The sequence below is a fragment of the Phocoena sinus genome, chromosome 16 (genome assembly GCF_008692025.1).
Source record: "Phocoena sinus isolate mPhoSin1 chromosome 16, mPhoSin1.pri, whole genome shotgun sequence".
Taxonomy (NCBI): Eukaryota; Metazoa; Chordata; class Mammalia; order Artiodactyla; family Phocoenidae; genus Phocoena; species Phocoena sinus.
The window spans coordinates 51,735,593-51,750,420 of NC_045778.1; the positions used below are offsets into that span (position 1 = coordinate 51,735,593).

A 14,828-nucleotide genomic window follows, 5' to 3' on the forward strand; every position below is an offset into this window, starting at 1 on the left:
AGAGCCCTATGGTGGGTGGAAACAGCTCATTTTCTTTTTTTTTAAATTTATTTATTTAATTTATTTATTTTTGGCTGTGTTGGGTCTTTGTTGCTGCACGCGGGCTTTCTCTAGTTGTGGTGAGGGGGACCTACTCTTTGTTGCAGTGCCCGGGCTTCTCATTGCGGTGGCTTCTCTTGTTGCAGAACATGAACTCTAGGCACGTGGGCTCAGTAATTGTGGCTCACGGGCTTAGTTGCTCTGCAGCATGTGGGATCTTCCCGGACCAGGGCTCGAACCCATGTCCCCTGCATTGGCAGGCAGATTCTTAACCACTGCGCCAAAGGGAAGCCCCAAGAAACAGCTCTTTCTTAAAAGAGTATCTGAGCAGTGCATCTCCACCTCTACCACAAAGACATTCTGTTTACAGAGAATGACATGGACACAGACACAAAGCAAATTGTGTATAGGAAATAGCAGACAAATGAACTTAACCCCATGTAGATGTGACTTTGCCATGTTATTAGGTATTCTGAAGGTGTGTGGCCTTAGAATGTGTCTCTGTGTCAGGAGGTTTACAGTGGTTGCCTAGAATCATACTATGATGTGAGCTGTAGAGTTTTTGTGTGCTGGAAAAGACTGCATCCCTTGGGCTCCCTTGTCCATTTTAAGAGTTTGAGTTTTTATTATTGATTTGCTTTCATTTTCACTTTGAGGCTCTGGAGAAAAATCAGCAATGGCTTGTGTATGATGAGCAGCGAGAGGTCTATGTAAAAGGACTTTTAACGAAGATCTTTGAGTTGGAACAGAAATTGGAAACAGCTGTTCATGCATTCCCACAGGAGACAAAAAAGACTGAATCAGAAGGTACTGGTATAAAAATGTTCTTTAGGGTTGGCCTGCCTGACATTTTTCAAAAGGAGAGATTCATCAAATTTAGATTCTTATAGACATGTGTTATAAAGTAAAGTAAGAGCAGGTCTGCTAGCCCTGAAGTAAGAAATACCATTTTAGCCAGTCTGTTTCATTTCCCATTGTTTTCTGATACCAAAGGGCATAAGTCACAGGGTAAAGGGATCTTGCAGCCCTGAAGGCACATTAAGTTTTCTCCACCTTACATATCCTTCCCCTCCTTCAAAGTCCTTCTCCCAACTTTATTTCCCCCAGTGCTGACCTTATCTTTTTACTCAGCTTCCCTTTAGCAGTTATTCATATCAATCCCAGGAGAAAGATTACATTTTTATACATTATTCTTCAATCATTTGAATCTCACCCTAGAATTGAGGTGAAGTTTCTTCTGATTGATGCTGTCTTTTTTGCCAAGTGGTCTGCAGCTTCTCTGACACTGATCTATCTCCATTGCGTTTCACAAGAAGCCTAAGAGGTGGGGCAGGAAGGATCATTATTCTCATTTTACAAATAGATTCAGCAGTTCCAGCTGATGAGCCAGGAAAAGAAAAACCCCTGTGCAAAGCACTCATTTAGAATGACTGACAGCCTTAGTGGGACTGGAGCCTTGAATTATAGAAAGAGAAAGCTAATGAAAGGCCAGCAAGGCTCATAATCTTAGAGCTTCACATGTGAATATTTAAAATGAAACTAATGCTAAAAAAGTATAAAAGGAATGTCTCTAGAGATAATTTAAAGCTTTTTATTCCTAAGGGGACAAAGTTACTACTGTAATGCCTTTATAAGTTTACTACACATAAAAGGATTTTAATTATGGGTGAAGTCTAGTCTTTTTCTCGGGTAATATAGTTTTCCTTTTCTGTCTCCCTCTCTCTCTCTCTGTTTTATCAAAGAAATATAAACACTTGTTAAAATAACTTAATAATAGTACAGAAGACCCTGTTCTACCTTTCCCATCCCATCCTAATGCCTATTTCTTCCTCCCATCAGGGCAGCTGCTTTTAAACATTTCTGATTTTGGTTTTGGTAATTACCTCCATATCTATAAATAATGACTTAATGGCCCTATATGTTGATTGGTTTTCTTTAGACATTAGTGACTTTCCCTCCCTCAGAATAATTATATTACTGTTTCTAGTTCTTCTATTTATTCATTTTGTGACTTCAAGTAGTATACCTGAACTTCTGTTTCTTGTTCTGTCAAATATCAGCCATGTTCCCTCTCTCTTGACTCTTCGTTTTTGAAGGTGAGGAAATAAATGTGATCTTGTTTATAGAAACGTATTTACATTTATTTCTTCAGGAAAATTCTCTCTTTTATAAAGTGAGTTGTGCCCTGATGTGTTTGTTATAGGTTGTCTTCAAGAAGAAAAGCAAAAATATTACAACCATCTCTTGGCAAATGCAAAAAACGATCTTGAGGTGGAACGACAAACAATAACTCAGTTGAATTTTGAACTTAGTGAATTTAGAAGAAAATATGAAGAAACCCAAAAAGAAGTGCAAGATTTAAATCAGCTGTTGTGTTCACAAAGAAAGGCAGATGTACAACATCTGGAATACGATAGGCATAAAACAGAGAAAATACAAAGGCTCAAGGAAGAGAATGGTCTTGCCAGGGAAAAACTTGAAGAAGAGAAGAAGAGATCTGAAGAGCTCTTATCTCAGGTGAGTCTAACTAGCAAGGTTTTCCACAGTTTATAATTCAGAATTCTCATGGTACTTACTAAGTGTCAGGGACTATTTTAACTACTTGGGAACCAGCAAGGAGCAACACAAGTTCCTGCCCCCTCCTAGGAGTTCATACTTAGAAGGGAGACAGACCATAAACAAGTACCTAAATAAACAAGTAAACTAAAGAAAATAAAACAGGGTAATATGACCAAGAGAAATCGGGGGCCAGCAGAAGCGTCGCTGAGGAGATAGTATTTGGACAAAGCTGATGGTGAGAAGGAACCGGCGAGGTGGGTGACTGTGGGAATTCCCTCCTAGCGGGAGGAAATCACAGACACAAAAGCTGAGTGAGGAGGAGTTAGGTATGTGTGAGAAGCTGAAAGAGGGGAAGTTAAGGGGGGATCAAGGCTGATTGCTAGGCTGGCACTGAGATTGTGATGACACTGGCTCAAGTTAATTACTAGATGCCTTCCATGTTCTCACTATGCTCACAGCCGGATCCAGGATGTCCGTCTCAGTAATGTTGGCATTACTGAGGATTATTAGAATTGAATACTACTTCAACAGAAACTCATTAATTTAAATTTTGCCTGGCAGCATGAAATAATGGAAAAAACATAATTTGAGGTCCATACCAGGTCTCTAATTGTGTGGCCTGAGGAAAATCAGCTAACTTCTCTGACTTGCAGGTTATTTGTGTCAAATTAATAATAGTAAATATAACAACCTCTTCTCGCCTCAGAGGACTTTTATGAAGGTCAACTGAGAGAATGTAAAAGTGCTTTGTAAATTAAAGGGCTAGGTAAATGTTAGTTATTGCTACTATTAGAATAGTAATTTGGGGGACTTCCATGGTGGCACAGTGGTTAAGAATCCGTCTGCTAATGCAGGGGACACGGGTTCAAGCCCTGGTCTGGGAAGATCCCACATGCCGTGGAGCAGCTGAGCTTGTGAGCCACAACTACTGAAGCCCGTGTGCCTAGAGCCTGTGCTCTGCAATAAGAGAAGCCACTGCAATGAGAAGCCTGCACACCGCAATGAAGAGCAGCCCCCGCTCACCGCAATTAGAAAAAGCCCACATGCAGCAATGAAGACCCAATGCAGTCAAAAATTAAATAAATTTAAGAAAAAAAAAAGAATAGTAATTTTTAAAATCCTCCAAAAGTTGAGAGAGAGGGAAAAAAATAGTCTGTAACATTTGCCTTCTTAGTCTTTACCACCCTTACTTCTGCCTGCAGGTGCAAACAGTGATATTTATGAAAGATTATGCAGAAGTGACTAAGAAGTTTGCTCCTACTCTGGCTGAGGTGGCCAGGCTCTTCCAGCTTTGTTATCCTACTCAGAAATATTAGTGGATGTCAGGACCTAAAGGAAAGTGGGTGTGTCCACTGCGGTTTAGTGCTTTTTTTGTTTTTTTTTTGCGGTACGCGGGCCTCTCACTGTTGTGGCCTCTCCCGTTGCGGAGCACAGGCTCTGGACGCGCAGGCTCCGCGGCCATGGCTCACGGGCCCAGCCACTCCATGGCTTGTGGGATCCCCCCAGACCAGGGCACGATCCCGCGTCCCCTGCATCAGCAGGCGGACCCCCAACCACTGTGCCAACGGGGAAGCCCCGGTTTAGTGCTTTTTATCAACGTTCAGCCTGTGCCTCAGGGAACTCTTGGCCTGGGCAGTACTGCTCAGCTGCTTATGTAGATAGGTTGCCCAACCACAGCTGGAAGGACTCGCCCAGAAGAGCAGGTGTTGCCCTGGTTAGAAATGTGAGCCTGTCATGCATCCCAGGTCAAGGTCAAACCATAAAATGTCAATGTGACAGTGTTGGTTCTATTTACATCCTACAGGTCCAGTTTCTTTACACGACTCTGTTGAAGCAGCAAGAGGAACAGAAAAGGGTAGCTCTGTTGGAACAACAGGTATTCATTGGGGTTGCTTCTAAATTCAATTTAACCCTTTAGAAAATGGAATTTTTCCTCATGTTTACACTATTCTGTGAAGAAACAGTTGAAAGTTGTAGAAAATGTTTTTTAAAAACTTTAACAAAATATTTAAAGTGACTATCTGTGCCAGCCATATGTTCCCGTTACTATCTTTAGGCTAAACCAGATTCTCTAAGGTGACATGGCAATTTTCTTGACAGGTAGATGTTTGTCTTAGCAAATTTTATTCTTCCCTGAATGGCTGCTAGTCTGACCGGATGTCCCTAATAGGGCTGCTTGATAACTTCAAGTGGAACTCAAAGAGACACCAGTTATTCTCAGAATAGACACCAGAGATTTTTAGTATATTCCAAACCAGGGAATAGCCATCTCTTTCCCTTCCCCACAAAAAGCAGGATGGGGAGGACAGATTCTAACCAGCAACTTCTTAAGCTGCTCCTCACTCACTTATACCTCAAGCTTTGGTTTTGCTCCTTGGACATAGCTTTTTCATTTATCAACATCTCACTGTGCTCAGAGGAATTCTTGCTCTAATGGTACAATACATGTTTGCTTCTTGTGCTAATAAAAAAAATGCAAGCATCCAGTCAAGAAAACTAGACAGTATATACTAGCTGTCATTGTCTTGTCTTGGGCATTTTTTCTAGATGCAGGCATGTACTGTAGACTTTGAAAATGAAAAACTTGACCGTCAAAATATGCAGCATCAATTGCATGTAATTCTTAAGGAGCTCCGAAAAGCAAGAAATCAAATAACACAGTTGGAATCCTTGGTGAGATCGGAATGGTTAAACTAAAACTTATTTTCATCTTTCTCTTTCTGCCATCTTTCTATTTACATGTAAAGCCATTTCCTGAAGTAGGAGGATACAGCTTAAAGAATGGCTGTTTCTCAAATCAAATCCCCTGCCTCTTTTGAAGCAACTGCCCTTTGAGCATCAGTTCAGAGGACTAGACAGAGGGACATTATGGGCCTCTTGGTAATGATAACATTACTGGTGCCTGGGATCATTCCCCACCCACCCTGGGCTCTGTGATTCTAAAGGCACTAAACAGTGCCTGGCCTGGGGTATACAGGGGGCAAGGCAGGGCAGTTGTAGATCCTGAATTGAAATTATTCTTTTCTATTTAAAAAGAAAGAAAGAAAAAAATGCTGGTTTTAGGACTAATGGACTATTACTGTTAATACTCTCTTTTAGGCATATTGAGTTGAGTACTTTCTGGGGGTTACCCTGAACACATAATCTTTTTAAACATTAACCTTTTAAATAACATGCTTCTATGAGGAAATGGTTTTTGATTTACCTATTTTCATCCTATTAATAAGTTTTGGACCAAATCTGTTAGGGTCTGTGTGTGTTATGTCCCATTAGCACACATTTCATATATCATCCTAGTACTGCAGAATATTTGCAGATGGTGAAATGTTACGAACAGAATTCCTCAGTTTTCAAAAGAGAAAATAGCAGTTGTTAAAATCATTTGTTATTTCTTTATGAATAAAAGACAGAAAATAACTTTTTGGCTCTATTTATGTCATTGATATTGACCATTTATAATATTTGAAATTGAAATGTATAATTCATTTCTGTTGATGACTGTTTTTCAAAGTATAGGAAGCCAAAGGTATACAGAAGAATCCATAATTTTTCTGTATTTTTCTTTGTGTTCCTACCATCCATCATCTTCATATTATGTTGTAAAGTACTCATTTTTAAGCTTTACTGACTATTCTAAATTCCTCAGGGAAAAAAATCATGAAATAGGGAAGCCACAAAGGAACTATACAACATCTTAGTCATTTCTGTGTATAACCTGTTTGACCTGCTAAAATTCTTTGCTGCTCTTAATTCCATGCAGTTCTTTATTATTGAAGTTACCCCTCTTTTACAAACCTAGCAAACTCTGTCAGCACTGTCCACCCGCCCACCTTTTTGGCTCTGAGCATTTTAATAAAACCTATCTATGTAAACACCCAACCCTAGAACTTCCTGGGTAATTTGGGTGATTTATAACCGCCTTGTATGTTACCACCATAATACCAGTGACCAGAGATATTCAGAAGAAAATCTGTCTACAGGGCTGAAGCAACTGGAGTACCTATGGAGCAGTTACTGGATGGTAGGCCATCTATACAAACCATGTTCGTTTGACATTTATTTTTCAGAAGCAGCTTCAAGAGTTTGCCTTCACAGAGCCATTAGTCACTTTGCAAGGAGAGACTGAAAACAGAGGAAAAGTTGCCTCACCAAAAAGTCCTACTGCTGCACTAAATGAAAGCCTGGTGGAATGTCCCAAGTGCAATATCCAGTATCCAGCCACCGAACATCGAGATCTACTTGTCCATGTTGAATACTGTTCTAAGTAACAATATAATTATTCTTTGTTTTTGTGTCAAAAGATTCAGTACTGTATTTTACATTAGCTTATGGACATTTTGAATTACTTATTTCACCTCAGATCAGAAAGTGCCTATATACTTTTCAGACTCTGGTATAGGAGTGAATCATTATATTATTATTATTTTTTGCCAGCTTTGCATTTCCTTGGCAGTGATACCTCCCTGCAATGGTTCATCTTGAGGCTTTAGTGACAGAATGGGCGGAATATTGAATGCTGAGATGACTAACATTTTGCACTGTTAAAGTACTTGCTGGAGAAAAGATAGTTCAGATTATTGCTTGTGCGTCAAATTTGTTACACCAACAAGCAACTATTTTTGTGGATTTTTAAAAATCAGAAGTAATTAACCAGGGATCTTACTGTGTTAGTATTTTTTAATCCAAACACTTATTAAGCCTACAGTTCTGATTTTGATGTCCATTGTGAAAAGATGGTGATACTTTTTTCATTTTTTTTTTTCCTTTCTATGTTAGAGCGGTTATTAGAAAAGTTGGGGATTTTCCTGATTTTTATTGCTGCTTCCTGTTGAAACTGTAAACCTACCTGTGTTCTAAGCACAAAGCAGATTCTGTTTAAGGAATACTCCTTAGTAGCCACACACAATGTTTTCTGTAATGTTAACTGGCTATAACTTTAACTTGAATTTCATTAGCACATGTTGGTTAGCTAAAATTGTTAAAAGGAATTTTGATAAAACCACCTAGCCCTCTCTTTTGATTTGCAGGTGTTTTATTTATTTATTTTTGGCACTCTTAAAAGCTGAGCGATGTAATGAGCAGATATTTGCTTATCTGAATATATATTTTTATACATGCGTGTGTAAACCAAGAAATTTTTTATTTCTTCAGGTTTTCTAAAATGTTTAACACTGGGCTACTGTTAGTAATGTAGAGGAGAAAAGAATAAAATTATATAATAAGTTTTGCTCTGAGGAGTGTATATGTATATAGACAGGTATTGTGAGATTTCTGCCCTGAGAGGGGTGCCAGCGAGTTACAGTTAAACATACAGTGTAAGATGATAAATAAGGTGGTTAAGGACACCTTGGAACCAAAAACTGCATGAAGCTCGGAAAGTTTAAGCAAAATGCCCATAATCATAAAAAAAAGACATTCTTGGATTTCAGACTCCAGGTCGACTCCAAAGCCCGTCTTCTCTCCACCAGAAAACCCTTATGAATTCTCCAAACTCAGTATCCTTAACTGGAGTAATGGGATGTTCCTTGAGTTACAGAAATGGCAGAACACACCTGGTCTCTTTCATCCCTCTGGTCTGGGAAGTTCTGCCTTGTCAAACCCCTCCACCTGTTCCATGGATCCGTGCTGTGCCAATTCGGCAAACATCTTTACGTTCATTCTCCAAACGTTTATTAAATGGCAACTACACGCAAAGCTCTGGGCTAGGTGTTAGTGACACAGTGATAGTAAAATGCAGCTCCATCTTCACAGTCTGGTAGAAGAGACCAACAGCTAAACATATAAGTATAATATGTTGTAGGAAGTGCTATAATCAAGGTATATGTTGAGTAGAGGAATTCATTTATTTAAACCCTGCTTTATTCTAATAAAGATTGGAGGTCTGACTCTTCAAAGATATGTCTTATACTAAGATAAAATTTAAAAGAAGTAGGAAAAAGCAATGTAAAACAAGACTAAGAAGTGAAATGGAGCCACTCACAAGGGTAGCCCCAATGCAGGCCATGGAGCACTTCTGAGAGGTGAGCCCTGTGTTTGAGCACAGAGAAGCAATCCTGTACCCCATTCACAGCTGATCTTCAAGAGAAACACCACTGTAGTGATCCTGGTACTGAGATTGTAAAGAGATGCCTCCAGTGTGCCTTTGCAGAGAAGAAAACATGTAACTAGAGGTCCATGGCCTCAACACCCTCGCCTTAAATAGCAGTGAATTCTACTCTGCTGATTTCTTAATGATAGGGGTGAAAAACGTTGTGTCCAGAGGCAATTCCATAACCAGCAGCGGCAGGCAGTACTATCCTCTCCCAGTGTGTAGCTTTCTGCTGCTCTGGCTTATCCCAGAGTAAATTTTAGTCAGAGGAGCAAACTCAAAATCCCCTTTGATGGGCCAGATGGGAACTCCGATGAGCCAGCCCGCCAGCCGGACCGTGGAGGCTGGAAAATGCCTGTCTTCACCCAAAGGGGGCGCAGCTGCCCAGCTCCAGCCAACGTCGTATGTGAATGCAAGCCCAGTGTGGCTGATCTTTCAGATTTTCCAAGAAAAATCTCGTATTTCTTTTTTTAAATAAATTTATTTATTTATTTTTTATTTGTTTATTCTTGGCTGCATTGGGTCTTCGTTGCTGCGCATGGGCTTTCTCTAGTTGCCGTGAGCTGGGTCTCTGTTGCGGTGCGCAGGCTTCTCATTGCAGTGGTGTGGCCTTCAGTAGTTGCGGCGCGCGGCCTCAGTAGTTGTGGCTTGTGGGCTCTAGGGCGCAGGCTCAGTAGCTGTGGCGTACGGGTTTAATTGCTCTGTGGCATGTGGGAACTTCACGGAACAGGGCTCAAACCCCTGTCCCCTGCATTGGCAGGTGGATTCTTAACCACTGTGCCACCAGGGAAGTCCCGAAATCTCGTATTTTTAAGTGTGAAATCTTCCAATTTTTAAATGTTGGAAAAATTTTTTTAATTTAGCACTGGGTCAGACGTATTTTCAGTATGTAACATTTGTTTAGAGCATCTGAATGGGGCAAAAGGAAGAGTGACTAGCTCAGTCTGAGATGGGCAGGAAGCTAAGGGAGGCTCTCAATTTTGCCTCCTGTGTGAGAGCTGAGGTCTCCCCAAGTCCAGTTCAATCCAAGAGGCCATGAGGTGCACAGTGAACATGGCCCTCCCTGACCAGTCCCTTCCACCTGCCATGTGATATTCTTTTGTGGCTACATTTCCCAAACAGAACTTTTGGGCTGCCAACATTTTCTCACTACCCCCTCGTCCCCAAATCTGACAATTGAGGGAATGTCAGGGCTGGAAGAGAACTATGAGGTCATCTACTTCACTGTTTTTGGTCCAGGAAATCACCTCAGCCTTGGAGTGTGTTGAAAATGTTGATTCCTTGGCCTTCCCCAAATCTCCTAAATCAGGGTGTCTGGGGGTGGGAAGCACGGAATATGCATTATTAACGAGTTCTCTAGGGCATTCAGGTGTATCACTGAAGACAGAATGACTGAGCTAATCCAAACTTGACTCCCTGATGAAACAGTCCCAGAAACAGGCGTGACTTATCCCAGATCACTTAGCAAGTTTGCAGGAAAATGAGGGAGGCCCAGACTCCCAATGGCAGTGGTTGTTAGAGCCCCTACCATTTTGGCTTGTGTGACATGATTCCTGCAAAATTACTCTTTCCAAGATCCCCAGTGCTCTGTCGTCTAGGGCAAATCCAGTGTTTGTTGGTCTGGTTCTCTTTATTTTTCCTTATCATCTGTGCTGTGCTCTCTGCTTTGAATCTAATGATATTTTTAGCTTTGGATGGTTGAGTGGGAAACACGAGTAAGATACCGAAGAGCCCAGTCTAGTAGTGACACCCAAACAAAGGCGAAAGGCAAGATCAAGCTAGGGTTTTGCCCAGAATCTGGAGAGATAATGGAGAAAGGGGCAGAGAAGGCTGATTCCTGGGGCGCATCTTGTGGTCCACGAGTAGAGAGGAGAACTCAGAATCAGATTAAAATTGTGTCTCCCAAACCAAGCAACCAAAAAAAGAAGGAATGGCATGCACCTGTGGGAGAATGAGTTAGCATCTGATAATAACCTTCACCTTCTTGCCTGCCAGACTCACTCTATTGATTTAAGCCCAGGACCAGCACATCTTCCACTACAATGGTGGAACAAGTATTACAGGTAAGTCTCCTGAAGGAATCTCACCCATTTTAGGGGATGCACCAAGCACTGATCTCCTCACTTGATTCAGCAAATATTTAACCCATCTGCAACGGGCAAGGTGCGGTGCAAGGCACTAGTGGTGGAGAGGAGGGTACAGCAGAGACCACCTTTAGCAGAGCCAAGGCAAGGTGGACATCAAGGCAGACCAATGACAACACAGTGAGGTTAAGTGCCTCATTAGAGGTCACCCCACGGAGAGGCTTTATGAAGGAGGTGATGACTAAGCTAAGTTTAAGGAAACAAACAATATTCAAGTTTGATCAGTGTTTGTTCCTGGACTTATGCTGCAAGTGAATCATTAAACATTGCTTAAAGGAAAATATGGCCTGTGTTATATCAGTTACTGTCTGATGACAAAGGATGTGGGTGTAGAGCAAGGGCAGAGGTGTAGATCCAGATTGTGGTACAAGTCATGTCCTATTAACTTGATGTTGAGATGCATGTTGCCACAAAGACACAGAAAGTAAACTGTTTTGAATGTTAAATATCAAACTGGATAATACAGGTTTTAATGAAGGAGAAAAAAAAAGAGAAAAAGGTCAGCTTTGCTGTTTGATTTATAGATTTTGTAGAATGGCACCTATGCCACCTTGAATAGATTAGGAAGACGTGTGTTTTCACTTGATTTTTATAAGGTGGAAGTAAGAGGTGGTGGTGATGGGATGGAGCTGATACTAGAGGATTAAGAAAAACTTGCAGAGTATATTATTTTCAGTACAAATTTAACAATTTCTCACATTTGCACATACGCTACAGTAATAATTCCCTTCTAAAGGAAATGATTCTATTTATTGGAGATCAAAAAGGAAGCATCTCGGGCTTCCCTGGTGATGCAGTGGTTGAGAGTCCACCTGCCAATGCGGGGGACACGGGTTCGTGCCCCTGTCCGGGAAGGTCCCACATGCCACGGAGTGGCTGTGCCCGTGAGCCATGGCCGCTGAGCCTGCACGTCCGGAGCCTGTGCTCCGCAACAGGAGAGGCCACAACAGTGAGAGGCCCGCGTACCGCAAAAAAAAAAAAAAAAAAAAGGAAGCATCTCAGAACTTAAATTTTATTTTGTATTGCTTCTTTGGGAATTTCAAGGAAGCATATTACTGTGGAAAGAGCCTTGAAATGGGAACCACTGGACCTGGGATGAAAATCTGTTTCTGACCTTGAGCAAGTCACCTCAACTCCCTAAGACGCAGCTTCCTCCACTCTAAAATAGGAATGTTCATGCCTGCCCCAGCGATTTTCCCAGGCTGTCATGAAAATCAAAATCCAACTTATTTTAGGGAATACTGTATATTAAGTGTTTTTAGTGTCCCACACAATATGGGTAAAAACTCCCTATGTGTCATGTCATTTTATCCTCACAGCGACGCTAATGGGAGTTTCTATAACTGTTCCATTATATAGATGAGGAAACTATGGTTTAGGGGGTTTAAGTCACTAGTCCAAGGTAACACAGCAAAGAGAGTGACAGAGCTAGTGTATGAAACTGAGTGTGTCTGCCTCTAGTGACAGAGCTGATGCCTCCTACATATGCTGCCACTTGCCTATCACCTTAGAGCCAGAAAATATACGTGAAAGCACACTGCAGACGGGGAAATACTGCCCAGGGTTATTTTTATTTTTCAGCAATGATTATAGTGTGGATGAGGATGAAGACAAGAGATGACAATGACATCACCTCCCCCAAAGGACAGCTGTTCATTTTACTCATCTATTATAACCACACTCCTCATTCTCTTTGCAGCTAGTATCAGTGCAGGTGCATTCAGATGCAATTAATAGAAAAGGCTGACACCATCAGGGCATTTATTGTTTGTTACAAAAGAAGTTTGGAATCGGGGGGCTTCCCTGGTGGTGCAGTGGTTGGGAATCTGCCTGCCAATGAGGGGGGTCATGGTTCAACCCCTGGTCTGGGAAGATCCCACATGCCACGGAGCAACTAGCCCGTGTACCACAACTACTGAGCCTGTGCTCTAGAGCCCGTGTGCCGCAACTACTGAAGCCCACGTGCCTAGAGCCGGTGCTCCGCAACAAAAGAAGCCACCACAATGAGAAGCCCGTGCAGCGCAACGAAGAGCAGCTGCCCCTGTGCTCACCACAACTAGAGAAAGCCTGTGTGCAGCAACGAAGACCCAACACAGCCAAATAAATAAATAAAATTTAAAAGTCTGGAATCAAAGAATCCTAGCTTAGATCAGCAATTTCACAATGTTAAGGCTCTGGGCTGTTATCTCTATAATTCTCTGGGTCCCTACTCCTGCTCACATAATGGCCGCTGCGGTTCTCAGTATCACAATTTAATGAGACTTTTTTTTCAAAACCAAGAAGCCGACAGCTAGCCAGGGTAATGAATGAGCACTACTTATATGTCTCTCTCCTTGTATCCAATAAAAGGAAATTTATTGGAAGTGGAAGTATCCATCCAGAAACTCCACAGTATACTTGCCTTGGATTTCATTGACTAGAACTGGATTACAGTGCATTAGAATGAGCCAGGCTAGGCTCTGGTACCAAGTAGCCCTGAAATCTCAGTGGCTTAACACAATGTTGGTTTCTCTCTTGCTCATCTCACAATTTTGGGGATCTGGGGGCCCTCCTTTTTTTTGGCCGTGCAGCATGTTGTATCTTAATTCCCCAACCAGGGATCGAACCTGGGCCACGGCAGTGAAAGCGCCGAGTCCTAACCACTGGACCTCCAGGGAACTCCCACTCCTTCATTTTATAGTTACACCACCTGGAACAGGAGGCCTCCAAGGTCAAGGCAGCAGGGCAAGAGACGAAAGGGTCGGCACCGTCTAATAGCTGCCCAGACCGGAAGTGACGTATTCTGCTCACATTCCTATTGGTCAGATCTTGGTTCCGTTGCTGCACTTCCTGCAAGGCGGCTGGGAAGGACAATCGTCCCAGCAAAACAAACAGTGTGAAGGACGCTTAGAATTGTGTGCCGTTCATGGTGAAACCAAACACCTCACATGCGACCTGAGCCCACAATCTTCTAAGCGAAACTGCACAACTCGTCTCAGGACTTACCAAAGCTCAGATTCTTTATGTCTCGGCGCAGAAGGAATTCAGCTGAGGCAAAGTGATAGGTAAGAAGTAGATTTATTAATATCCTCTGTGAAGAGGTTGCAGGAAAATGGGGAGCGAGAGGATGGTCATGTCTCAGGTCTCGGGTGAGTTCCTGGGATGGGCACCGAGTGAGGGTCCTTGGCTTGGCGCAGGAAACAATTCACGAGTGAGCCATAGCAAAGGGAAAGCAGGATTATTGAGAGAGATACACATTCCCACAGGCAGAGTGCGGTCTGTCTCAGGAGGGGAGAGTGGCCCTGGGAGGAACACACTCCACAGAGAGAGTGTGGACTGTCTCGGGAGGTGAGAGCAGCCAGGGGCATGGGGTGGTTCGTTTTTATGGGCTGGGTAATTTCACAGGCTAACAAGAAGCAGGATTATTACAACTATCTTGGAGAAGGGGCGGGAATTTCCAGGAATTGGGCCACTGCCCACTTTTTGGCCTTTTCCGGTTGGCATGGGACCTGTCGGACCTGTAGAGGCACCTGTGGGTGTGTCATTTAGTATGCTAATGTATTACAGTGAGCGTATAATGAGGCTCAAGGGCTACTGGAAGTCGAATCTTCCACCCTCTTGGGTCTAATCGGTTCTAACCAGTTTATTCGTGTCCTCATTGGCTGTGTCATTTTTTTTAAAGGTTGTGCCCTACCCCTTTCCCTCCTGTCTCAATTGCCACCCCTAGATGTCAGAGAAGAAGGGGCTTGGGAATGGCTCCTGGGCAGGAGTCTACCACTCCCATCTGCTCCCTCACCAGGCCAGGAAGCCTGGTTAAAGATACGGCAGGGCATGTTCTTCTGTGAGATTCCATGATTTCTTACACCTCCCTCTTCCACAGCCTTTTTCTCTCAGTAGGATAATAATTTTTCCCTTGCCTGTCACTCTGTCCCCCAATCCACGCCACCCCCAACAGACTGTAAGATTCTGAAGGCCAGAGGTTGTCTTCCCTTTCCATCTCTCTTGCCTAGCCAGGGTCT

General features: G+C 42.5%; 1 protein-coding gene across 4 annotated transcripts in view; it reads left to right on the top strand.

The window, feature by feature from the left end:
- Nucleotides 1–7,900, top strand: part of CEP55 (centrosomal protein 55) — a 31,653-nt gene extending 23,753 nt beyond the window's left edge. For 3 of the 4 annotated variants that reach the window (XM_032607263.1, XM_032607261.1, XM_032607265.1), the window contains exons 5-9: nucleotides 696–846; nucleotides 2,243–2,556; nucleotides 4,403–4,474; nucleotides 5,146–5,271; nucleotides 6,666–7,900. In XM_032607263.1, coding sequence (XP_032463154.1) covers nucleotides 696–846; nucleotides 2,243–2,556; nucleotides 4,403–4,474; nucleotides 5,146–5,271; nucleotides 6,666–6,866 — 864 coding nt within the window. In that variant the 3' untranslated portion in view covers nucleotides 6,867–7,900. The remainder of the gene's footprint in view (nucleotides 1–695; nucleotides 847–2,242; nucleotides 2,557–4,402; nucleotides 4,475–5,145; nucleotides 5,272–6,665) is intronic. The other variant, XM_032607264.1, reaches the window with a different exon arrangement.
- The last annotated feature ends 6,928 nt before the right edge of the window (nucleotides 7,901–14,828 follow it).